The sequence below is a fragment of the Akebia trifoliata genome, chromosome 16 (genome assembly GCF_017979445.1).
Source record: "Akebia trifoliata isolate Shusen 1 chromosome 16, ASM1797944v1, whole genome shotgun sequence".
In the NCBI taxonomy this organism is placed as follows: Eukaryota; Viridiplantae; Streptophyta; class Magnoliopsida; order Ranunculales; family Lardizabalaceae; genus Akebia; species Akebia trifoliata.
The window spans coordinates 6341910-6368364 of NC_141390.1; the positions used below are offsets into that span (position 1 = coordinate 6341910).

Here is a 26455-nt window from a genome sequence, read left to right on the forward strand (position 1 = left end):
GTTTTGTTTGTTATTTTTTTGATTTTTTTATTTTATATTATTTCATTTATTGTGATTGGTGAATTAGAGGACCGTCTTATTGTTTGTTAAACCTCCATATTCGACGGTCATATACTATGGATTATTATTTTTATTTTTTTATTTTTTTTAAGTCCATTCTACAAGAGAATATTTGATAGACCAGGGCCGTCAAAAAAAAAAAATTCTACAAGAGAATATTTGACGAGCATATTTGATGGGAGGGTCTGTCAAAAATTTCAAAATTTGACGGGTTAAGACCGTCAAATATAGGCTTTTTTCACATAGTGAACATAACAAGGTTTGAGAAAAGAGCAAATGAGAATCAACAAATCCTCATCCAACAACAAAAACTCTGATTCATTATTCATGGTCTCCCCTAAATAGATTGAAACAGGCACCATCCACATTAAATTTGATTAATCCCTCCTTAATTGGATTGGTCTGAGCAGAATTGACTTTACAAGAGTTTGAAAATTTCTAACTACGCTGATTTCATTAACAAACTATTCAAATTCTTATTCCAATTAACAACTCTTTGAATATCTCAATACTTGAACGTCTAATATTCTCAAGCCAAAAACTATTTCTAGCATGCTAAATTTCCCACAACAATAATAACGTAATTGAGCTTAGAAGTTCTCTTGAGGCCTTGGACCATGAACACACCAATTACTAATCATCCTGATTAAAAAAGGTTTTTATTGATTAAATTCAATGATGTAAACACATGAAGACTCTTGTTTCCTTTAGACACTAGATTGTTTCTCTTGAATTTTCTCTTTGATGTATCTATTTTAGGACTTTCATGTGGAGAATAGCGCCTTTCATGGACTCATCTATACATCTTTCCAAGAGAGGGCAACTTTTGTTTCCCATGGGAACACAGCTAAGGTTGCGAAGGAGCATGGGGACTTTATTTTGGCACAAATATGTGGGACAATTGCGGCAGATGAAAAGCGTCATGAAACTGCCTACACCAAGATTGTCGAAAAGCTTTTCGAGATTGATGAAGATGGTACTATGTTGGCATTTGCGGACATGATGAAGCACAAGATAGTAATGCCAGCCCAACTGATGTACGATGGAAAGGATGATAATCTCTTCAAGAACTTCTTTGCTGTAGCTCAAAGGTTGGGAGTATACACAGCCAATGACTACGCCAATATATTGGAGTTTTTTGTGGGAAGGTGGAATGTGGAGAAATTAACAGGCCTCTCTAGAGAGGGTAGGAAGGCTCAAGACTATGTTTGTAGTTTGGTTCCAAAAGTCAGGAGACTAGAGGTGAGTAGTGTGAGGAGAGCCAAGCAAGCACCCACTATTCCATTTAGTTGGATTTTTGATCGAGAAGTGTAGCTATAACTTTCACATGAAGGTACAATAAGGCCCGCTATAGATATTGCCAATCTCTAAACATATGTACGCTCACTATTAGAGAATAAGATGCTTTATACTAAGATGCATCACATATATTGTGTCATTGTCAATGTATCTACTCAGAAATGGAAGGTTGTGATGGTGAAGGATTATTTAGCAATATCATTCAGAATATTCTAAATTAGGAATTATTGATAATTAAAATATTTATATTGGGATATTTTTCACATCTTGGTTGATATAACATCTATTAATATCATACTTAGTTCCATGTAATAATTATACAAGGATTATCAAGAAATTCTATTATTCTACATGGTATTATTAATATCAATAAGTTTATTTATTGAGAATTTTTTGCCCCCGGGCATACTCTCTAATAAGTTTATTTATGGGGAAGTGCAATTGTTTATCTCGAGGACGAAGATTTGTGGTTCTAATTCATACCACGTCAGAGGGGATGTCAAAAAAATCACAATTCATAGTTATTTGGAATTAAAAAGGTCAATGCATTTAAGAAATATGTCGAATAGCATAACTCTAAATGGGACAAAGAAAAAGATTTTTGATTTTGTGCATATGGTACGTCATCAAGTGAATTTCAAATGACGTTTTTTTTCGGGTTAGATTATCGCTACTCAATTGAAAAATCCATCCCTACTCAATGTTACTGAAAGGTGTAATTTTATCAATACAAAAATTTAAGATGATTTCTTCTCTATAAATCTTTCAAAGATAGGATTGATTATGAGTTAGATAATATCCATTTACCTGACTCATTTAATGAAAAATAATTTTATGCGTAAGGTACAATTTTTTTTTTATCCAGTTAAAAATTATAATAAAATTTCTAGTAATTATTTTACTCTCATATATCCAACTTGAGTACCCACTCAAGGAGGAGTTAACCTTCAAAAAGTTGGAATAACTAGTGGGATAGTGCTTAAACTTGAAAAAATCGGATGACAGATTGGATACAGATATTCATATATAAAGTTCAGTGAGGATATATGTCTCACTCAGCCTAGGGTTGTCAATGGATAGGTATCCGATCGGATAGTGCTATATCCAAATTTGAATCCGAAAAAAATAGTAATATTCGAATTCGATCGGATATCACTAACCACTATTCGAATTCGCATCCGAAAATATTCGATTCGAATTTAAATAATAAAAAAATCTTTGATTTTTTACGGTCAATTTACAGGTAAATTAAGAGTTAAATAAAGTAAAAAATTACCTGAAAAATAAGATTTTTTTCTAGCAAAGGAACACCCAATTCATCGCTAATCGTATCAATGCATCCTTTAAAGTTATACCATTAATGACCTTGTTTGGGAAGTGCTTGGTATACTGAAGTGAAAGTATACCATTACAGACGACGAGCTCCCAAACTTTCTTCCCTCTCAAACCTTCTTCCCTCTAATATCTACCAATTGTCTTGAATCTTAGGTTTATGGTTTCTAATTCTAGTTGAATTGAAGCACAGGCGCGCCATGGAAATCATTTACAGAGTATTTGCGCAGTTTGAGTTGAGAGAGGGAGAGGGGGAGAAAGGTTATCCACCACGTCTTGCCTTGTTTCGTCTTACAGAGAAAGAGAGAGAAAAAAAAAAGAAAAAAAAAGAGCTCGTATTTATGAGAGAGAGAGAGAGAGAGAGGATATATCTTGTCTTTATTTAAGAGAGAGAGAGAGTAAGTGAGTTGTCTTATCTCGTCTTTACGAGTGAGAGAGAGAGTGTAAGTGAGTTGTCTTTATTATAAAGAGAGAGAGAGAGAGATTGTTTATATATATATATATATATATATATAAAGTAAAACAAACGTGAATGTCTTGTCTTTATTTAAGAGAGAGAAAGTGTAAATAAGTTGTCTTTATTATAAAGAGAGAGAGTGAGGGATTGTCCTTTTATATATATATATATATATATATATATATATATATATATATATATAAATAAAAATAAAGCAGACGTGTCTTATCTCAATTAATGTTTAGATATATATAAAGAAAAAGAAAAGTATTCTGATCAGATATTAACGAATCGGATGTAGCGATATCTGAATTCGTATCCGAAATCTATTTGAATCTTAAAAATATATTCGAATTTGAATCCGATATTCGGAAATTTTGGATAATATCTGATTTTTCGAATTCGAATTCAAATTCGGATTTCGGCTATCCATTGACAGGCCTAACTCAACCAATGCCTAACTTATTTAAGATTATAAATGAAGTAAAGGAACCCCAAAGTTTTCATGTATTTGGTCGATATATAAATATTTGTGCTAATTTCTTATAATAAAATATGTCAATTATATATTGGTATGCTTGTAATTCCATAGCAAGGTGGAGGCATTTTAGTAATGTAACAGTTTATTAGGCTGCTCTCTGCCATTCTCGCCTAAATTGCATGTGCTGAGCATATCTCTCTCTCTCTCTCTCTCTCTGTCTGTAATCAAAGCAAAGCAAAGAAGTGAAAATGGCTCTGACACTCAGTCCCCTCACCTTTCAATCTAACAAATACCCATGTTTTGGTGTCCCTCTTGCAGGCATTCTCATATCTCCGAAGGTTTCCATGTCTTCCAATCTTCGCTCCACCTCATCTAAGTGAGTTTATTAGTTTGTTTATTCACCACTTCAATAAAGAATCTTAGAGATCCCGTTATATCTATCAATATTAATTCTTTTTATTTATTTTACTTTATTTTTTAATTTCTATTTCTAATTAGTTTGAATTTTTTTGTTAAATTCAGTGGAGTCTAGACTCTTAAGAGCTATATGGCCAATGATTTATGAAACCTTTAGATTAGTGGTGATTTTATAGTAGAGATAACTAAAGCCATGGTTTCAAAACTTGTTCAAGACCAAGACGCATCGCCCAACTCGGCTCGGTACAAGGCATGGATGAGACGGACGAACAAATCAATTTTGACAAGATTTAAAACTCACGTTTATTTTTCTCATTTTTGAACAAGACATTCTCAAATGTATCGGAAAACTCATCTGAGACGACTTGGTATATGACATGGAAGTGACAAGACGCAAAACCGAGTTTTAAAACCATGATTAAAGGTGACCTTTTACGTTAAGTAAATCGTATATCTTTGTATATGATAATCTTTAATAATAATATTGCAAAACACTTTCTTGATCGCACCTCAATATGGCATCCAAAAACATGATCTTATACCACAAATTTTAAGAACATTAAAAAAAAATTATACCGAGGGAAGATATCTTTAATTTACCGATGGATTTCAATTTGAAATTTTTGAGTAATTAGGTGACGTTAATTATCAAAATCTTTGATCAAGGCAAAAAAAATATTTCTTTTCTTAAATTTTAATTATTTATTTATTTATTTTTCCAATTCTAGGCAGGCCATGTAGTTCTACCCCTATTAAACAAGCTCCACCTAGAATATAAATTGCATGGCTATATTGCCCTCAGATCCAGAGTGGTGACCCATTCCTATGACAACATATGATGTCTACGTGGCACTTTTCGGTTGGAGGTTAAACACATAGGACTGTGTGCAATGTAAAAATCGGTTTGGCTAGGAGTCCGATGTGTTTTTAACTCCTTTGATAACATGCCTTGTAGACACTGTTTCTATTTTATAAGAATAAGGACATCGCTCTTGATCCCGATTCTTATGCATATGCATGGTAGACACCGCTAATACAATGCTTGAAGCATATATATATATATATAGGGTCCCGTTCAACACCAAACATTTTGGCCAACATTTTAGCCAACAATTTTTGTCCTACATGGGTTAGAAGTTTTGAAATGGACTGATTTTTGAGGAGATCATCCGCACCAAAAATCAGCCCATTCCAAAACTTTTAGCCCCATGTTTACAAGTTGAAAAATCGTGGACCGTCCATTTTTTGTAAATCATTTTTGATGGGGTTAGAAGTTTTGGAATGGGCTGATTTTTGGTGATGATGATCTCCTCACCGTAGAGATCATCCTCACCAAAAATCAGCCAATTCCAAAACCTCTAACCCATGTTTTGAAAAAGTTTTGCCAAAATGTTTGTTGCTGAACATTTCCCATATATTCAGCAACAAACATTTTGGCAAAACATTTTTCAAAACATGGGTTAGAGGTTTTGGAATGGGCTGATTTTTGGTGAGGATGATCTCTACGGTGAGGAGATCATCATCACCAAAAATCAGCTCATTCCAAAACTTCTAACCCCATCAAAAATGATTTACAAAAAATGGATGGTCCACGATTTTTCAACTTGTAAACATGGGGCTAGAAACTGATTTTTGGTGAGGATGATCTCCTCACCGTAGAGATCATCCTTACCAAAAATCAGTCCATTCCAAAACTTCTAACCCATGTAGGAAAAAAATGGTTGGCTAAAATGTTGGCCAAAATGTTTGGTGCTAAACGGGACCCTATATATATATATATATAGGGAAATGTTCAGCAACAAACATTTTGACAAACATTTTGGCAAAACATTTTTCAAAATATGGGTTAGAGGTGTTGGAATGGGCTGATTTTTGGTGAGGATGATCTCTACGGTGAGGAGATCATCATCACCAAAAATCAGCCCATTCCAAAACCTCTTACCCATCAAAAATGGCTTACAAAAAATGGACGGTCCACGATTTCCCAACTTGTAAACATGGGGTTAGAAGTTTTGGAATGGGCTGATTTTTGATGAGGATGATCTCCTCACCATAGAGATCATGCTCATCAAAAATCAGCCCATTCCAAAACCTCTAACCCATGTTTTGAAAAATGTTTTACCAAAATGTTTGTTGCTGAAAGGGACCTATATATATATATGGGAAATGTTCAACACCCTAAGTTTTACCCGACACTTTAACAAACGTGTTTTGTCCTACATGGGTTAGAAGTTTTGGAATGGGCTGATTTTTGGTGAGGATGATCTCTATGATTAGAAGATCATTCTCACGAAAAATCAGCATATTCCGAAATTTTTAATCCCATGTTTACGAGTTAAAAAATCGTGGACCGTCCATTTTTTATAAACCATTTTTGATGGGGTTAGAAGTTTTGGAATGGGCTGATTTTTGGTGAGGATGATCCCCTCACCATAGAGATCATCCTCACCAAAAATCAGCCTATTCCAAAAATTCTAACCCATGTAGGAAAAAACACGTTTGTTAAAGTGTAGGGTAAAGCTTAGGGTGGCACGTGAAGTGTGAGTTAGGCGCACGTCACGGGTTCAATTCTCCTCTTGGGTTTTCTCATGATTTAACTAGGGGACCATGGCAGTGGGTTGCTGTGGTAGTCCTCCCCGAGATTAGTCGTGGTGCGTGCAAGTTGGCCCAGACACTCGGTTAGCATAAAAAAAAAAAAAAAAAAAAGTGTAGGGTAAAGCTTAGGGTGGCGAACGGGACCCTATATATATATATATATATATATATATATATATATATATATATATATATTTGAGAAGCAAATATTCATGTTTTATAAAAAAATTCTTGAGTTTAAACTTTAAAGTATCGGTTTCTAAGTTTGATTCTTACGTTTAGGGGGTTTGGTTATTTCAAGAAGCCCTTGGACACTTCCCAAGATGTATGCGTGCTGGTTAACCATTGTATGTCGCCCCAGATGGTTGAGATCTTAAATTCCTTGGATGATTGGGCGAAGAATAACATCTTGATACACTTGAAACCCGTGGAGAATTGTTGGCAACCACAAAATTTTCTACCAAACCCTGCCTCGGAGGGATTTTACGAGCAGGTCAAAGAGCTGAGGGAACGAATGAAGGAGATCCCGGATGACTACTTCATTGTCTTGGTTGGAGATATGATTACGGAGGAAGCCCTTCCAACTTACCAAACAATGCTAAACACCATGGATGAAATGAGGGACAAAACAGGTTGTAACCCCAGCTCTTGGGCAATTTCGACGAGGGCGTGGACTGCTGAAGAAAATAGGCATGGAGACCTTCTCAACAAGTATCTCTATCTTTCGGGACGAGTGGACATGCGCCAAATTGAGAAAACAATTCAGTATTTGATAGGATCGGGAATGGTAAAATCCTCACCTCAAGCGTAATTAATTAATTCACTCAATTTCAAAATTATCGTCCCTAAGGCGAGAAAATGATATTTTTATATGTTAAAAGAGTTGGTTTTAGTTTGGATCTAAGGGTTATATCAATATTCATTCTCATATACAATAGTGAAACTTCATCAACTCTCATCAATGGGTGTAGACATCAATGGGGGGTTTGTATTTTAGTTTGACTTGGCCAAGTCGACTCCCGAATTTTCGATTTGAATCAACTTGATGGACATTCAAGTCTTGTTGAGTTTTTCGGATGTTAAAACTATGTTGTACACTTGCAAAATTTGTAATATTAGGTTTACCCCTTGCAAGAGAGAAGATTATGTCTAGCATGACCGAAAGTCAATATCCCTTTTATTGATGAATTGACGGTGAAATTTTCACTTTATTCTAACTTAAAGTACAAAATTGAAATTTTATCATTAATTCATTGATGCTGACTTTCAATCAAGTAAACCTAATCTTGCAGTATACAGTGTGTAATCGTAGTGTCTCAAATTTTTCAAAGAGTATTACTAAAATACCCAAAATAATTCTCAGCCAACAATCAATAAACCATGGTTAACCCCAACTTCCAAGAGCCTATGAAAGAATAAAGGAGTCTATCAACATAACAAGGTTTGAGAAAGAGCAAATGATAATCAACAAATCCTCAGCCAACAACAGAAACTCTGATTCATTATTCATGGTCTCCCCTAAATAGATTGAATACCCCATAGTGAACTTTCTCTCATGATTTCTGACTAGACCACCCATCTCCCAAACAGGCACCATCCACATTAAATTTGATTAATCCCTCCTTAATTGGATTGGTTTGAGCAGAATTGACTTTACAAGAGTTTGAAAATTTCTAACCACGCTGATTTCATTAACAAACCATTCAAATTCTTATTCCAATTAACAAATCTTTGAATATCTCGATACTTGAACGTCTAATATTCTCAAGCCGAAAACTATTTCTAGCATGCCAAATTTCCCACAACAATAATAAAGTAATTGAGCTTGGAAGTTCTCTTGAGGCCTTGGACCATGCACACACCAATTACTAATCATCCTGATTAAATAAGTTTTTTATTTATTAAACTCAGTGATGTAAACACATGAAGGATCTAGTTTCCTTTAGATACTTGATTGTTTCTCTTGAATTTTCTCTTTGATGTATCTATTTTAAGACTTTCGTGCGGAGAATAGCGTCTATCATGGACTCATCTACACATCTTTCTAAGCGAGGGCAACTTTTGTTTCCCATGGGAACACAGCTAAGCTTGCGAAGGAGCACGGGGACTTTATTTTGGCACAAATATGTGGGACAATTGCGGCAGATGAAAAGCGTCATAAGACTGCCTACACCAAGATTGTCACAAAGCTTTTCGAGATTGATGAAGATGGTACTATGTTAGCATTTGCGGACATGATGAAGCATAAGATAGTGATGCCTGCACAACTAATGTACGATGGAAAGGATGATAATCTCTTCAAGAACTTCTCTGCTGTTGCTGGAAAGTTGGGAGTATACACAGCCAATGACTATGCCAATATATTGGAGTTTTCTGTGGGAAGGTGGAATGTGGAGAAATTAACAGGTCTCTCTGGAGAGGGTAGGAAGGCTCAGGACTATGTTTGTAGTTTGGCTTCAGAAATCAGGAGACTAGAGGGGAGTAGTGCGAGGAGAGCCAAGCAAGCACCCACTATTCCATTTAGTTGGATTTTTGATCGAGAAGTGTAGCTATAACTTTCATATGAAGGTACAATAAGGCCCGCTATAGATATTGCCAATCTCTAAACATATGTACGCTCACTATTAGAGAATAAGATGCTTTATACTAAGATGCATCACATATATTGTGTCATTGTCAATGTATCTACTCAGAAATGGAAGGTTGGGATAGTGAAAGACTATTTAGCAATATCAATCAGAATATTCTAAATTAGGAATTATTGATAATTAAAATATTTATATTAGGATATTTTTCACATCTAGGTTGATATAACATCTATTAATATCATACTTAGTTCCATGTAATAATTATACAAGGATTATCACGAAACTCTATTATTCTACATGGTATTAGAGCCTAAGCTCTACTGTTCTAGTGCGTTATTCTTAAGCCATGACATCACTGCCATCTTCGAACAACTTAAATCCATTTCTTTTTTTTTTCTTTGACTAATACTTTAGTTTTCTTCAACAAAGAAATAGACTTTCCTTATTAAGTGCGATTTCAAATCTTACTAAGGGTCGTTGAGCTAAAATGGACTACCCAATTGACAATCTAACACCATAGCCCACTAGATTTTTGAGGAAAACTTAGAATACATTTGATTGCACAGAAAATTAGGCGAAAATTGTAATTATGTGGAAAACTGCTATTTTCAAATGTTTGGTGCGTCAAAATTTATAAAACTGTGCAGAAAATGATTTGCCAATGTAGACACCCCAATTTGAATGGGCCCTCACTTGAAAGGGCCCAAAAATAACAGTTTTCCAATAAACTCGGCCAACGGGCCTCAATAGCTCAAATCATTAAAATATGACACTTTTATCAAAATTGAGACCCCTAAGACCCCGTAAGGGTCTAATGGGACCACATGAAAAGGCTCGGCATGCTCCCATCTACCTCGCTCCACTCAAAATATAGATTTTTCGACGAAATTGGCCAACGGCCTTCAAGGGCCCATATAACTGAAAAATGGCATTTTGATTGAACTGAGGCCCCTAAAACCCCCCAATGGTCTAAGGGACCCACCAAAGGGGTTTGAGCCATCTTACACTCGTCCAACCTTTGCCACTCTGCACGTGCATCCAAAAAATATCAAATTTTCGATAAAATTCTCTCCCGGGCATAAAAAGTCCGATTTGCCAACACGTGGCATTTTTTATCAAACCAATGATTGCAAAAATATAAAAACATTAAAAAATTAAAAAAATATGAGGCTTGGGATTGAAAACGCCCTTGATCCGCGTGGTGCACGAATCTGCTTTTGACCTTTGAGGTTTGGGAGTCGCCACCTAGTTATTACGGTTTAGGAATCAAATTTTGACTCTAAAAGGTAAATAAACTAATCTATGAAAAAAAAATACGGGTCCGGGGATCACGTTACCGGGTTGGACGGTGTTAGGCACCAACCCCGTCCGGCAAACGCCAGTCTCTACTAATTTTCAAATAAAACTATATTGCTAAAAAGACCTAAATAATAATAAAAAAATAATAATACTCATCTTTTCTGAACACAATGATTTTATCCCCTCAGATCTGATAGAATAGCTCTTCGTATAGTATTCCTTGCTTTGTTCTATCTTAGATCTGGATTTTTTGAATTTGTTATGGATTTTGAGGTGTTTTTGAAGGGTTTCTAAGTGTTTTTCAAGTTAAAATCGAAGTATGGGTGTTAGGTAAGGAATTGGGACTTCAAAATTAGGGTTTATGGGAGGCTAGGGAAGCTTTTTAACCTACTTCTCTTATGATTTATTATTTGATACGAAAATAGGGTGTGGAGACTCCTATTTATAAAGTTTTTAGAAGAATTAGGGTTTGATTAGGGTCTCTTTTAGGGTTTTAATTAGGGGTTTGACTTTAGTCTTATGAGATTGACTTAGTCTTTAGGGTTTTAATTTAGGGTTTTGACTTTAGTCTTATGAGATTGACTTGATTAGTTTAGATTAGGGTTTTGAATTTAGTCTTATGAGATTAACTTGATTAGTTTAGATTAGGGTTTTGACTTTAGTCGTATGAGATTGACTTTAATACTTTGACTTTAGTCTTTCTTAGTTGACTTTTAGTCTTACTTGATTGACTTTAGTTTTACTTGATTGAATTTAATTTTTGGAGAGCCCTCTTCTATTATATCTTTAATTCTTTGGGCCCCCAGATGGAGGGGTCCTTGAATAAATATCCTGGCAACCATCAACAATTTTACCTGAAAGCCTGATTGATCGATTTTTTGGTTTAAAATTTTAAATTAATTTTATTAATGTTTCACTTTACATTATTTAATGTTTTATTTATTAATTTCAATAATTTTAATTATTAAAATTATAAAATTACTATTTTGCCCTCGGAGAGGATTTCTTGCGTTTTAAGTCATTTTTCAATGTTCTAGGATGTTTTAGAATCTATTTTTCGTAAGGAATCCAATGAAAATATTGATTTATGTCCTTTATGAAATTTTTTGTGTGGAATGGTTGTGAACTTTATGAGGGGCATTTTCGTAATTTTGTTGAATTTTGTGAAAATTGGTGAAATGATTTATTTAGTTTCTACTTGTTTTATGTGTTTGAATGGGTTTTCCTAAGCGTAACGTAAGTTCTAGGGACGTTTTAAGGTTATGGGTATTTTGATTATTTGATCATTTTTTAGTGATTTTTATTGTAAAGCTTTTTTTTGTCTACAAGATGATGATTTCTATGTTTCTAGGGTCGTGTTTTCCTAACGTAGCGTGGTTTCTACAGTTTTGTCAGTTCGAGATACCTCATCCAGATTTCTGAAACACATTTGCTAACAAAATAAAATAATGGAATAAACATCCATCATTGGGAATCGTTGCGATCGGGTTGACGAGTTGATTAATCAGGCAAATGCAAAAATGGGGTGTCTACAGATGCCCCTCTTTGACAGAGGGTTAAAGCAAACTAGATAACAAATCTATTTTGGTAGATGGTGCGCTATTCGAATGTCAAAGCTAGTGACAATTCATTTTGCGGCCTGATTTAGCAATTTGTCGGGATGTTCAGATCCTTGAGCGTAAAACTCTCCCCGAACTAAAAGTTGTCAGGTCATCAAGCAAGAATTCTCACTGACATTGTCAGATCCTTGAATTTGAAAAAATTCTCCTTGACTAATATGTGCAAGTGTGTACACTTGAAATCTGAGATAAATCTAAAAGGGTTTGAGCAAAATCTAAGCATAAATTGAGCATAATATGAGCATAAAAAAGTTGAATGTCTTACTTTACCTACCCTGGGTGAAAGAGTAATGAACAATTTTTTTTTTAGAGAGTCCTACTCTACCTACTCGGGGAGAAAGAGTAATGAACTAAGCTTTTTGGGGGTCCTACTTTACCTGTCCAAGGTGAAAGAGTTATGAACTAATTTTTTTTTGGAAAGTTTTACTCTACCTACTCGGAGTGCAAGAGTAGTGAACTAATTTTTTGGGAGTCTTACTCTACTTTCCTAGGGTGAAAGAGTAATGAACTAATTTTTTTGGGAAGTTCTACTCTACCTACTCGGAGTGAAAGAGTAATGAACTAAACTTTTTGGGAGTCTTACTCTACCTGCCCAGGGTGAAAGAGTAATGAACTAATTTTTTGGGAAGTTCTACTCTACTTACTCGGGGTGAAAGAGTAATGAACTATTTTTTCTAGGAATCCTACTCTACCTGCCCAGGGTGAAAGAGTAATGAACTAATTTTTTGGGAAGTTTTACTCTACCTACTCGGGGTGTAAGAGTAATGAACTATTTTTTCTAGGAGTCCTACTCTACCTACTCGGGGTGAAAGAGTAATGAATTTTTTTTCGGGAGTTCTATTCTACCTACTCGGGGTGTTGGGAGTCCTACTCTACATACTCGGGGTGAAAGAGTAATGAATTTTTTTTCGAGAGTTCTACTCTACCTACTTGGGGTGAAAGAGTAAAGAACTATTTTTTCTGGGAATTCTACTCTACATAGTTAGGGTGAAAGAGTAATGGACTTATTTTTTGGGAGTTCTATTCTACCAACTCAGGGTGAAAAAGTAATGAATTTTTTTTCGGGAGTTCTACTCTACCTACTCGGGGTGAAAGAGTAATGAACTATTTTTTCTGAAAGTTCTACTCTACATACTCAGGGTGAAAGAGTAATGGACTTAATTTCTGGGAGTTCTACTTTACCTACTCAGGGTGAAAGAGTAATGAACTATTTTTTCTGGGAGTCTTACTTTACATACTCGGGATGAAAGAGTAATGGACTTATTTTCTGAGAGTTCTACTCTACCTACTCGGGGTGAAAGAGTAATGAACTATTTTTTCTGGGAGTCCTACTCTACATTTTCGGGGTGAAAAGAGTAATGGACTTATTTTCTAAGAGTTCTACTCTACCTACTCGAGGTGAAAGAGTAATGAACTATTTTTTCTGGGAGTCTTACTCTACATACTCGGGATGAAAGAGTAATGGACTTATTTTCTAGGAGTTCTACTCTACCTACTCAGAGTGAAAGAGTAATGAACTATTTTTTCTAGGAGTCCTACTCTACATACTCAAGGTGAAAGAGTAATGGACTTATTTTTTGGGAGTTCTACTCTACCTACTCGAGGTGAAAAAGTAATGAATTATTTTTTCTGGGAGTCCTACTCTACCTACTCGAGGTGAAAGAGCAATGAACTTTTTTCGAGAGTTCTACTCTACCTACTTGGGGTGAAAGAGTAATGAACTATTTTTTCTAGGAGTTCTACTTTACATGCTCGGGGTGAAAGAGTAATGAACTATTTGAGTAAAATCTGAGAAAACCCTCGGCGGTATCTTACTAAGCATAATCCGAGAAAGCCCTCGGTGGCAACTGGTTGAGTATAATTCGAGAAAACCCTTGGCGGCAACTGGCTGAGCATAATCTGAGCAAACCCTCGACAGCATCTGGCTGAGCATAATCCAAGCAAATCCTCCACGGCAATTGAGCAAAATCCAAGATAACCGTTGGCGGCAACTAAGAAAAATCCAAGTTAACCCTTGGCGGTAACTAAGCAAAATCCAAGATAACCCTTGGAGGCAATTGAGCAAAACTGGTTGAGGAGTGAATGAATTTTGGGAAAGTATGAATGAATTAGATAAGAATGATTAAAATGAATCTGGATGAGATTGAAAATGAATCTAGAGAATAATGATTGAATCGGGGAACGAATGAATAAATCTGGAAGAGAATGATCAAATCTAGGAATGAAAGGAGCTACGAATGAAAGAATGCCATATCTCCTATTTTAAGTAAATGAGTTATTCTCTAGGCAAAAATCAAAATAAGATCAGGAAAGCTTTTGTTTGAACTTCAAGGTTTTTTTTTTGTTTTTTTGTTTTGTTTTTTTTTTTTTAAAGTTTTATGAATTTAAAACCTGAGTTTTTATTTCTTTTGAACCTTAAGGGTTTTTCGAAAAACTATTATCAAGAGAGTAACCTTAAGTTTGGGGTTCCCCTTATCTTTTAGGATTAACATTGCTCAAAAATAAAATGCCCCTAGTTTGACAATAAACATGGCATTGGAGATAATTGAACACAACTCGAAAAATAAATGCCCCTAGTGTAAGAGGGGAAATTGTACTCTTTAGAAAAAGGACGTGTCCTTGTTATGAAAGTTTGAAATCCTTGATTACCGCAAGCGTAATAAAGATTTAACTTTTTATATTGAAGATTCTGAGTCAGGCTCAAAGAAATTGGAACAAAATATTTCTTTCTAAAATTCATCATAGAATTTGTTCTTTCTCCCCGTTGGTTCGCTTAGAGACATGAAACTCTTCAGATCAATCATAGACGAGATACTTGTGTCCATTGAGTCTATATTTGGTTTAAACTGGGTATTGAAACTTGATCATTCGAACTTCTGATGTTTTGACTTGGACCACCTTTTCAGCTTCTCAACTCAACGGAGATTTTCTTTTATTTTTTGGTTGCTCTAAATTTTGCCTAGATTGCCTTTTCAAATTTTCAATCTAGCGAGAATGCTCTAGTTTTTGCCTAAATCGCCTTTTTAGGTTTTCGATCTAGCGAGCTTACATTTTTTCTCTTTTCTTTTCTCTGATTGTTGCCAAGGTTGTCATTTTAGATTTTCAATTTTGCGAACTTGCCCTAATTTTTGCTTAAGTTGCCCTTTTGGATTTTCAACCTAGCAGGTTTTTTTTTTCTCTTTTTTTTTTCTTTTCTTTCTTATGGAATTGCTGTTTGATCATATTTTACTATCTTCCTTGATTTTTTTGCACGGTACTTAGGAGGATTTTTATGGGTAGGTTTAGGACTGGGTATAAAAAGAAAGGATTTTTGAGGCTCAAAAACCTAAATGCCCCTTGTGTGGCATTTCCTTTTAAATTGTTTTCTTTTTCCTTGAATTTTCTTCCTCATTTTGGATGATATTTCTTTTGATTTTGATTTTTTTTTCTTTTTATATTTTTCTTAGTTTGGGAATCTATTTCTTTTATTTTAATGTTGTCGGGCCTGAAATAACTTCTCAGGTTGCCTACGTACTCCAGACCAAAAACATAGTTCGAATTTTTCCCTCCCCTGGGTTAGGTGATCGGGATGAAAAAGATGGCCTCCTTAAATATAGTACTGCTTGATTTGGTCAAGGTTGATTGGTTCTAGTAGTTCAATTATATCATGATCTTGAAGTCTAACGGCTTTTCCAAGAATATTTTCTTTAATGATGAACGAACCTTCCCAATTAGGTTTGAATTTCCCTTTGGGGTTAAAGATAAAAGATAGGTGCTCGATTCTCTTTGAGTACCAAATCCCCGACTTGTAAGTGACGTGCCCTAACCTTCTTATCAAACGTGATAGTGACTCTTCTTTAATAAGTTTGCACGCGGTATAGAACTCTAAGTTGTTTTCTTCAATCAAATTTAGTTCTTCGTATCCACGGACCCAATCTACCTCTAGCAACTAACTTTCCAACAAGACCTTGAGAGATAGGATTTCCATTTTAACTAGCAAAACTACTTTCATATCATATATTAGAGAGTAGAGAATAGCTCCAGTGGAAGACTGCATTGAAGTATGATGTGCCCCTAGTGTGAATGAAAACTTCTCTAACCATTCCCAGTGCAATCGACACATTTTCACGATAATTATTTTGAGACTCTTATTAGCTATTTGCTTCAACCACTCCATTAAGCTGAGGACGGTAGGGAGATGATGCTGGATCTTGAACTTTGAACACAAAGTAATCCTTGACTTTGAAGTGTGACCCCTTATCAGATATCGATCCCAAAGGTACCCTATATTGACTTATGATAGTTGTAGTGAGGACAACATTGAAAGGTTTTGTAATATCTTTTTGATTTCGTTGGTGTTTTCATTTCATCAAGCAAGTATCTATTCCATGTCGGACAACACCCAAGTTTGCACCTAAGATATCCTCACCAGACCACGTGAACAAGTCTTTTGAAATTTCTGAGTAAATTCATTATCCCTTCGTGTTCCTCTAGGGATAAGATGGTTTCTACTTGAATCTCTTTAGGAATTATTTTTTGTTCCGAGGTCAATGAACTTTGCTTTCTTGATTGAAAGTTGAGTTCGACCCTTATCTTCTTGTTTAGGAGAAAAATATATCCTTGAAATCAGATTATTAGTTAATTCGTTCATGCGCTCGAGGTATTCAAAAATTTTCTTTATCCAATCAAATTCAGAAGGGACGACAGACAACTCTATGACTCGACAAACTAACTCGACTCAACAAAAAAAAAAGAGTTGACTCAATCTAAAGAAAACATGACCTTGCTGGATTGATAAAAAAATGGACTCGAACTAATCCAAATGACTCATGAAAACTCAAGACAAGTAACAACAACGGGCTTGATTATGGACTGAAGACTCGAGACATTGCTTAGACTGAAACACTAGATCTTCAGGGAATAACGGTGTAATTTTGAAAAATTCTGAGATCATTTCTGACTGTTGACTTGATATTGACGTTTGTTCTAACTGACTGGATTTACAATCCGAGCTAGATGATGGACAATTGAATTTGGGTACAATGATAATCCTGAAATCTAATCGAATGTGGATTTAATCAACTTTAGTGTTACCCCCTTAATAACAATTTAAATGAACCCTGAGATTTTATTGAATTCTGTGTACCAATCCATAAAACAATTCATCCGTTCAATGATTATTCAGAAGGAAAATAATTTTAGTGCACTCTTGAAAATTATTGGAAATAATGTTTTTATTATATAAAAATTTTCACAAATCTGATTATTTTTTGCAACATATTTTGTAATTTTCCAAGGCCTATGCAAAAATAGATTTTTTGTAAAAAAACATATTTCAAAAATTTTCCATGCAAAAATAGATCTTTTGTAAATCATTTCCTTCATTTTATTTTCTTTTGGAAAATATTTTTTCTTTGAAAAATATTTTTCATTTGGAAAACACTTTTCTTTTGAAAAACATTTTTCTTTTATTAAAATGGATTAAAACCTGAATTAGAAAAGAGTTTGAATTTCATTTTGATTCAAATGGATCCGCCTATAATGATCGTTGGATCGAGATGGACTAGGTCACTATGAATCATTGCCAAAAATGGATTCTTTATTGGGTTGGTGCACCCATTTTAATCAGGTAAAACAAAACCTTTATCATTGAGGACAACAAAATATTTTAATCTCATACGTACATTTTGATCTCATCATCACATACATTCATCAATCACAAGTCTCATTCAATAAATAACTCGGGAACACCCACGATAAGTTTGAGTCGTGACCTACAGGGGAAGTTTCTAGACTCTAAGCTTAGTATATGCAATGCATTTTTATCTAGCCACCCTTGCCCAAGTACGTGGTGAGTTTGTTTGATGTACCATATAGGTGATAATGTAAAACTTCAACTCACTTCTTTGAAGTAAAAACAGTCAATTTGATCCCCAGTTGAGAGGTGGCGCACAATACTGAGCAAGGGCCCACTTAAATACCTCTCCTCTAGAATAGACGTAGTCTATCCCCCTCGTATAGTAGGGTACAGCGGGGTAGGATCTCGCTTAGGCACCGGTTTTGACCGAGAAGTGCAATTGATGTACTTAGATTATCTTTGATATACCTATGGGTACGAGTCAAGAGTTGTAGCTTTTCATAAATGGTTTGGTATCCCACGAAGGGACCGACCACATACTAGTACTACGTTGGCAATCGGGACATGTGACTGTGTGGTTTACTATAGGTCAAAGGCTCAGGTCGCTCTAGCCTGGGTGCATCGATATACCTTTTAGAGTCACCCAATTAGACGGTACTGATGCCCCAGTTTGAAATATCCTAAGGTACGTGATTGGAGTTGTGGTTTTCATGAATGACGTCGCATCTCCGAAGAGACCGGGCCACGCACTAGTGCCACATTGGCTATATGGGACGTGCAACCGTGCAAAGTAATAAACGTGCTAGTGGTGTGTGCAAAACAGGGTGGGGTGTGCCCGAGGCCTTTTCCACAACACTGGGCCCATGGGCCTGATCATACCATCATAACATGAATACCACATAAACATGAATCAAAATAAACATTATTTCAATCACATTATTAAAGATATGCACATCAAACCTATCAAAATCATGGCAACGTTAAATAGGCAATTAAGACAACGAATAATAATTGGATCCAATCGTTGGCACAAGCTTATTATTTTTAGTCCAAACCAAGGAGATTCTTTTTATGGTCCAATCAAGGGTGGTTTTGAGTGACCTGAAATAAATTGATGCTTCAATGAACATTAAATTGAAGATAGCATGATAGTAGTTGTGATTTGGAGTGATGAATCCCTTTTTTTATTTTTATTTTAAAAAAAAACTTACAAAAAAAACTAATTGATTTTAAAGAAAAGAAATTCTTTTTTTTTGTTGCCAACACACAATTTTTTATTATTGCCAAAACATCCAACATGGCGTCAGCACACACAATAATCATTTTTTTTCGTATATGTTGCTGGCTAGCAACACACAACAACAACAACAACACACAACACGCAACAGCAACACCCAACAACAACAACAACACACAACAACAACACCCACCAGCAATAACAACACAACAGCAACACACAACAGCACCAGCACATTTTTTTTTAGAAGAAAGGAAAAAAAATAATATACTGTCAAAGGTCAAATTGACACGTACCTAATGAAAAATCAATAAAATTTTCTTCTCTTATGTATACCATCAAGGAACAAATCGGCACACACCCAGATTTTTTTTTTTTTTAAAGAACAGATCTAGATAAAAAAAAAATTAAATAAATAAAAATCTGATCCGATAATAATTATTCTACCATCAACAAAAACCACCTCTTTGCAATCTTGCATTATTTGGGTCATCTTAAACGATCCTCAATTGAACCACAGAAATAATACTTGATTGAACCAAAATAATATGCTAAAAAAAATGCCAAGAGAATATAATACAAACCTAAAAACTAAACGAGTTAAATAAACTAAAAAAAAAGAAAAAAAATTTAGGTCTAAATGGCAATGTTCCCATACTTGGGGCTTTTCAAGTTTGATCCTCAAAAGTCCCTAGCGGAGTCCCCACTGAAAGCGCCCTCGATTCGTGGGGTACGCGGATCCACTTTTGACTTTTGAGGTTTGGGAATCGCCACCTAGTTATTACGATCTAGGAATCAAATTTTAACTCTAAAAGGCAAATAAACTAATCTACGAAAGAAAAATACGAGTCCGGGGATCATGTTACGGGGTTGGAAGGTGTTAGGCACCAATCCCGCCTGGCAAACGCCGGTCTCTACTAATTCCCAAATAAAACTACAATGCTAACAAGACCTAAATAATAATAATAAAATAAAAATACTCACCTTTTTTGAACGCAACGATTTTATCCCATCAGATATGATAGAATAGCTCCTCGTATAGTATTCCTTGCTTTGTTCTGTCTACGGATCTGATCTCTGAGATCCAAGACAAGGTATCTCTTTCTTAGATCTGGATTCTTCGAATTTGTTATGAATTTTAGGATGTTTTTGAAGGGTTTCTAAGTGTTTTTCAAACTAAAATCGAAGTATGGGTGTTAGGTAAGGAGTTGGGGCTTCAAAATTAGGGTTTATGGGAGGCTAGGGAAGCTTTTTGATCTACTTCTCTTAGGGTTTATTATTTGATACGAAAATAGGGTGTGCAGGCTCCTATTTATAAAGGTTTTTAGAAGAATTAGGGTTTGATTAGGATTTTTTTTAGGGTTTTAATTGGGGTTTTGACTTTAGTTTTATGAGATTGACTTAGTCATTAGGGTTTTAATTTAGGGTTTTGACTTTAGTCTTATGAGATTGACTTGATTAATTTAGATTAGGATTTTGACTTTAGTCGTATGAGATTGACTTTAATACTTTGACTTTAGTCTTTCTTAGTTGACTTTTAGTCTTACTTGATTGACTTTAATTTTTGGAGAGCCCCCTTTTATTATATCTTTAATTCTTTGGGCCCCCAGATAGAGGGGTTTTTGAATAAATATCCTGGCAACTATCAACAATTTTGCCTGAAAGCCTGATTGATCGATTTTTTTGTTTAAAATTTTAAATTAATTTTACTAATGTTTCACTTTACATTATTTAATGTTTTATTTATTAATTTCGAAAATTTTAATTATTAAAATTGTAAAATTACTATTTTACCCTCGGAGAGGACTTTTTGTATTTTAAGTCATTTTTCAATGTTCCAGGATGTTTTAGAATCGATTTTTCGTAAGGAATTCAATGAAAATATTGGTTTGCGTCATTTATGAAAATTTTTGTGTGGAATGATCGTGAACTTTATGAGGGGCATTTTCGTAATTTTGTCGAATTTTGTGAAAATTGTCGAAATGATTTATTTAGTTTCGACTTGTTGTTTTATGTGTTTGAATGGATTTTCCTAAGCGTAGCGTAGGCTCTAGGGACGTTTTAAGGTTAGGGGTATTTTGGTTATTTGGTCATTTTTTAGTGATTTTTATCGTAAAGCTTCTTTTTGTCTGCAAGATGATGATTTCTATGTATGACCTAGCGTAGCGTGGTTTCTACAATTTTGTCAGTTCGAGATACCTCATCCAGATTTCTGAAACACATTTGATAACAAAATAAAATAATGGAATAAACATCCATCATTGAGAATCGTTGCGATCGGGTTGACGAGTTGATTTATCAGGCGAATGCAAAAATGGTTACCAAGTTTCACTAAGAAAAAAAATTTATTTTCTCTACTTATCTCTACTACTCTCTCATATTATCTTCTAAAAGGGAATTTCACTTACCAATTTATTAAAGACATTGAAGAAGAAGAAGAAGAAGAAAAGCAAAGGAAAAGAAGATTGAAGCTTCAAGGTGGGTTCAAAGTACACCCACCTTCCTCCCTCCTTCTCTACCCTCTACATCTTCCCTGTTCTATTACCCCCTCTTCTCTTCATTTTGTTTTTAAATAGACTTTGCGTGAATGATCCTCAAGGCAAAAGTTTATAAGGATCATTTCCATCAATGGAATGATCCCATAATCAAAGCCGAAAATAAATCCCTACTTAGGGTACAAATACACGACACGTGGCACTTTATTTTTCACTTTTTTAAAAATCAAAATGATTGAGTTCTTTGAGGTTACCACCACGTGACGGGGAGAAAAGGGTGCCTATTACCTTCAATTTTCTCCAATCGAGCCTCTTATCCCGAATCTCTAGGTTCGATTAATCCTTATCCATCGTGAGTCACTAAAATGTCGAAATGGCAATTTTTCGAAAAATGTACATCGGGTGGCCAGTCACACCCACTTACAATATGAATGGTGGCGACTCCAATTCTTAGTAGATGTGATCGTCGTAATGACAAAAATCATGTCTCTACAGCTGGCAACTCCGCTGGGGATCCATGGTTCATCCCTCGTGACAGCTCGGTGTTTTGAAAAAAAATTTATGTTTATTTATTTATTAACATTGTTTGTTTGTCTCCTATGTGTTCTTTGTTTTTCGTTTGATCAAATTGTAATATTTATTTACTTTTACTTCTTTTATTACATGTTTGTAAGGGGGTCGATGAAAAATAAATGAAAAATATTGTTGCACGAGCACTTGCGAGCATAGCCCACTTTACAAGCCACCCCACCCTCAATATATTTAGCCCCGATGCTTAGTAGTTTTACGGCTTGAGATTGTTATTTCAAGTGTCGGGGATGAACACATCAATCCGATCACCAACTAACGACGTGCATACTTCGGTATGCATCGAGGTTTGAAGATCTGGTAACCGTAAAGCCACCCATTAGCCGCATGCATGTGCCCGATTAAAAAATGCTAGGACACAAATCTTCAATGTTACATCGACCCCCAAGCAAGGTTGTAATTGTACAAGTTGTTGTCGGGCCTCGAAGCACAAGTTGTAAGCCCAATGGGGCACCTTTAGATCATTAGGTAGGTGTCTTCAATTTATTTTTATCCTCCCTTAGGTAAAAAGGGAGTAGTGCACATGACATCATTCATTCAAAAAAAAAAAAAAAAAAAACAGTGACCAAAAGACTGAAAACAGAGGAGACATGAAAAACAGTGGACCAAAGAACTAGTTCTGTGAAATTCTAGAAATTGGAATTCTTTTTGGTCCGTATCCATGACACGGGTTGACGAAAATGTGCCCCATCCGTGTTGGGAACACGGTTGAAGCATTATATGGCTCATCCATGTTGGTAACACGGTTGAAGCAATGGATACTCTATCCGTGTCTTGAGCACGGTTGAAACAATGAATGTCTCATCCGTGCCCAAAACACGAATCATAGAATTACCACTATATCCATGCTAGTAATGCGGACCAGAATGAATTCGAGCCCATACAGTCCATTTTTGAAGGGGCCCACCTACCATTAATCAAGCATTGATGACACCTTTAGAAAAATCCCAAATTTTGGAAAGATTAAGTGAAGTGGAATTTTGTTAATCAATGTTTTCAACAAAATACAAAAAAATATACAAAAAAAAAAGAGAACGTGTGGATTTTCCCAAATCAAACCAATTTTGTGAATCAACTCCTATCCAAACTGGATTGGGTCCCCCCCCATTCGTATCCATTTAGGACCGAGTCCATGACCCAGACCCATGTCCATTTCAATTGGGTCCATAACCCAGATCCATATCCATTTTAACTGGGTCCATGACCCAGATCCATTTCAATTGGGTCCACGATCCAGATCTATATCCATTTTAACTGGGTCCACAACCCAGATCCATTTCAAACTAGGTCTACGACCCAGATCCATATCCATTTTAACTGGGTCCATGACCCAGGCCCATGTCCATTTCAATTGGGTCCATGACCCAGATCCATATCCATTACAACTGGGTCCAGGACCCAGACCCATGTTCAATTGGGTCCACGACCCAGGTCCAGTTCAACTGGGTCTGCGACCCAGATCCATTCAAACTGGGTCCACAATCCGTCTCAACTGGGTTTACGACCCAAATTCACTTCAACTAGGTCCACGACCCAGATTCGCTTCAAGATCCAAACCTATTTCAGCCAGGTCCGCAACCCAGATCAATATCCATTTCAACTGGGTCCACGATCCAGATCTATTTCAACTAGGTCCACGACCCAGATCTATTCAAACTGGGTCCACGACCCAGATCCATTTCACATTGGGTCCACGACCCAGAACCAAACCCATTACAACTAGGTCCATGACCTAGATCCATTTTCAACTAGGACTACAACTCAAATCCATTTTCAACTAGGTCCACGACCCAGGTCCATTTCAATTGGGTCCATGATCCAAATCCATTTTCAATTGGGAACATAACCCAGATCCGTTTAAACTGGGTCTAAGACCCAGATCCACTACAAATCGAATCCATATCCAATTTTGAAACTACTTTTTCAAAATATTTTCCCGACTCCGTGTCGATGCCAGTTCCGTGCTGACGAAATTACTTCTTCGAAATATGCTCTCGACTCCGTGTCGAGGCCAGCTCCGTGTTGATGAAATTACTCTTTAAAAATATTCTCCCGACTCCGTGTTGATGCCAGCTCTGTGCTGATGAAATTACCTTTTTCAAAATATTTTTTTAACTCCATGTCGATGCCAGCTCCGTGCTGATGAAATTACCTTTTCAAAATATTTTTCCGATTCTGTGTCGATGCCAGCTCCATGCTGATGAAATTATCTTTTCAAAATATTTTTCCGACTCCATGTCGATGCCAGCTCCGTGTTGATGTTGACTCCGTGTCGATGCCAGTTCCATGCTGAGATAATTTCGTTTTCAAAATATTTTACCGACTCCGTATCGATGCCAACTCCGCGCTGATGAAATTATTTTTTTCAAATGTCTTCCTGACTCCGTGTCGATGCCAACTCTGTGTTGATGCCAATTCTGTGTTGATGCCGACTCCGTGTCGATGTCAGCTCCATGCTGAGATGATTCCATTTTCAAAATATTTTTATCGACTTCGTGTCGATGCCAGCTCTATGCTGATGAAACTACCTTTTCAAAATATTTTACCGACTCCGTGTTGATGTCAGCTCCACGGTGATGTAATTCTTTTCTTAAAGTGCTTCACCAACTCCGTGTTGATGCCGGCTTCGCGCCGATAAATTACTTTTTCGTTAAAACTCATAATAAACAACTTTACCTGACTTAATAAAACATCATGCATCTTCATTTTTTTAAATAAGATAGTAACGCTTGGTCTTCTGTACCCACAGGTGGCCAAATGAAAGAAATACAAGCAGCCAGAGGTACCCCCATATTTTCTTAGATCATCTACAGTCACCATGAGTTCTTCTGAACCGGCACAGCCTATAGCGGTCGAAACGTCAGGTATCGATATACAAATAACAACACTATTGAAAATAATCGAGAGACAAGAAAAGATAGTAAGTAATGTGTTAGCCAATGCCAGCATCATACAAGCTCAAACAATACAGCAACACGCGTTGGATCAAATCAGGATCTACCTGAGCAACCTCCGCAAGGACCACATACCACAATACCTCCTGCATTACCTGAATACCAGGGGCCCCCACTCTATATTCCACAGAATCATCCACCCCATGTGGTCATTCTGATGACGAATGTGAGTACAGGACCACAGAGGCCAAAAGCGCAACAGATGAAAAACTGGCTCAGCAAATCGAGTCTCTACAAGAAGAAATGAGAAGGATGAAGGGCCTCAACACTATGAGTGGAACTCGATTCAAGGACCTCTGTTTCTACCCCAATGCTCAACTACCGACCAAATTCAAGTATCTAGAGTTTGAAAAGTATAACGGAGTAGGGTGTCCTTTTTCACATCTAAAGTTATATTATGGATACATGTGTCAATAAGGCGAGGATGACAGGTTGTTAGTGCAGTTGTTTCAGAGGACTTTGACGGGGTAGGTACTCAAATGATTTTATGGATTTGATCACTCACTCATTAAGAACTGGCAGGACCTAGCTGAGATGTTCTGAAAAAATTACCAGCTCAATACAGATGTTGGTCTAGATCGGAATGACATGGCAAAAATGACAAGAAAACAACAGGAAACGGTGAAAGAATATTCACAGAGGTGGCGAGAGTCAGCCTCACAAGTAAGGCCAGCAATGACTGAGCAAGAGATAAACACCATGTTTATCTCGACACTAGGGCACGCCTTCTATACTCATCTGGTGGGGCACATCACAGGCACATTCTAGAATCTAGTACAAGCAGCAGACCAGGTCGAGGACGGGATCCGAACCGGTCTGATCTTTGATTTCACAAGTTTAGGGACAACAACAAGAATCCCTTCTCAGAGAAAGCCAGTACCTCCAGGAAAGAAAAGGGAAGAACCACAAGTTAACAACGTACAACCAAACCGACCCCTATTCATCCCTTCACCAGCACCAAGACCACAAGCGCCATTAACTTCATGGGCATTAGCACCATTAGTTTGGAATCCTGTACCTCAAAACCAGTTCAGGGCAAACCCTCCCCCAGTAGTACAGCAGGCACCACTATATGGGCAGAACCAGCAGGCACGACCCAATATAGTAAATAGAGTGTTCACCAGGTAACCCATGACACTATCGGAATTACTACCAATCTTGCTCAGGGGTGAGTATCTTGCAAAACGTCTAACAAATCATGAGGCTTCCAAAGGGCCAGGGTACGACATCAATTTGTTCTGTGAATTTCATATGGGTGCACCAGGACACTCTACAAATCAATGCTGGTAGCTTAAACATCAAGTACAAAATTTAATTGATAAGAAGGCTCTTATCCTAGATGGACCTGCCAACCCGTCTCAACAACAGAACATCAATCAAAATCCCTTATCCACTCACAATAGAGAGGGGAGTTGGC

General features: G+C 36.3%; 1 protein-coding gene and 1 pseudogene across 2 annotated transcripts; both read left to right on the top strand.

Annotated features, from left to right (window-relative positions):
- The first annotated feature begins 336 nt into the window (after positions 1–336).
- On the top strand, positions 337–1767 carry LOC147382438 (stearoyl-[acyl-carrier-protein] 9-desaturase, chloroplastic-like). Its single transcript, XM_086427164.1, has 2 exons — positions 337–390; positions 820–1767. The coding sequence occupies exons 1-2, from the start codon at positions 337–339 to the stop codon at positions 1372–1374; spliced, it is 609 nt and encodes a 202-aa protein (XP_086283290.1). The 3' UTR covers positions 1375–1767.
- Positions 1768–3757: 1990 nt separating this feature from the next.
- Positions 3758–9357, top strand: LOC147382439 (stearoyl-[acyl-carrier-protein] 9-desaturase, chloroplastic-like; annotated as a pseudogene). The gene is made up of 4 exons (XR_015173313.1): positions 3758–4005; positions 6924–7428; position 7547; positions 8637–9357. The product of XR_015173313.1 is annotated as a stearoyl-[acyl-carrier-protein] 9-desaturase, chloroplastic-like (transcript).
- Positions 9358–26455: the final 17098 nt, after the last annotated feature.

Coding starts and splice junctions, on each gene's coding strand:
- LOC147382438 (XM_086427164.1), top strand. CDS start 337: ATGAGAATCAACAAATCCTCATCCAACAACAAAAACTCTGATTCATTA. Junction 391..819: donor ACTCTGATTCATTATTCATG/GTCTCCCCTAAA, acceptor TATCTATTTTAG/GACTTTCATGTGGAGAATAG.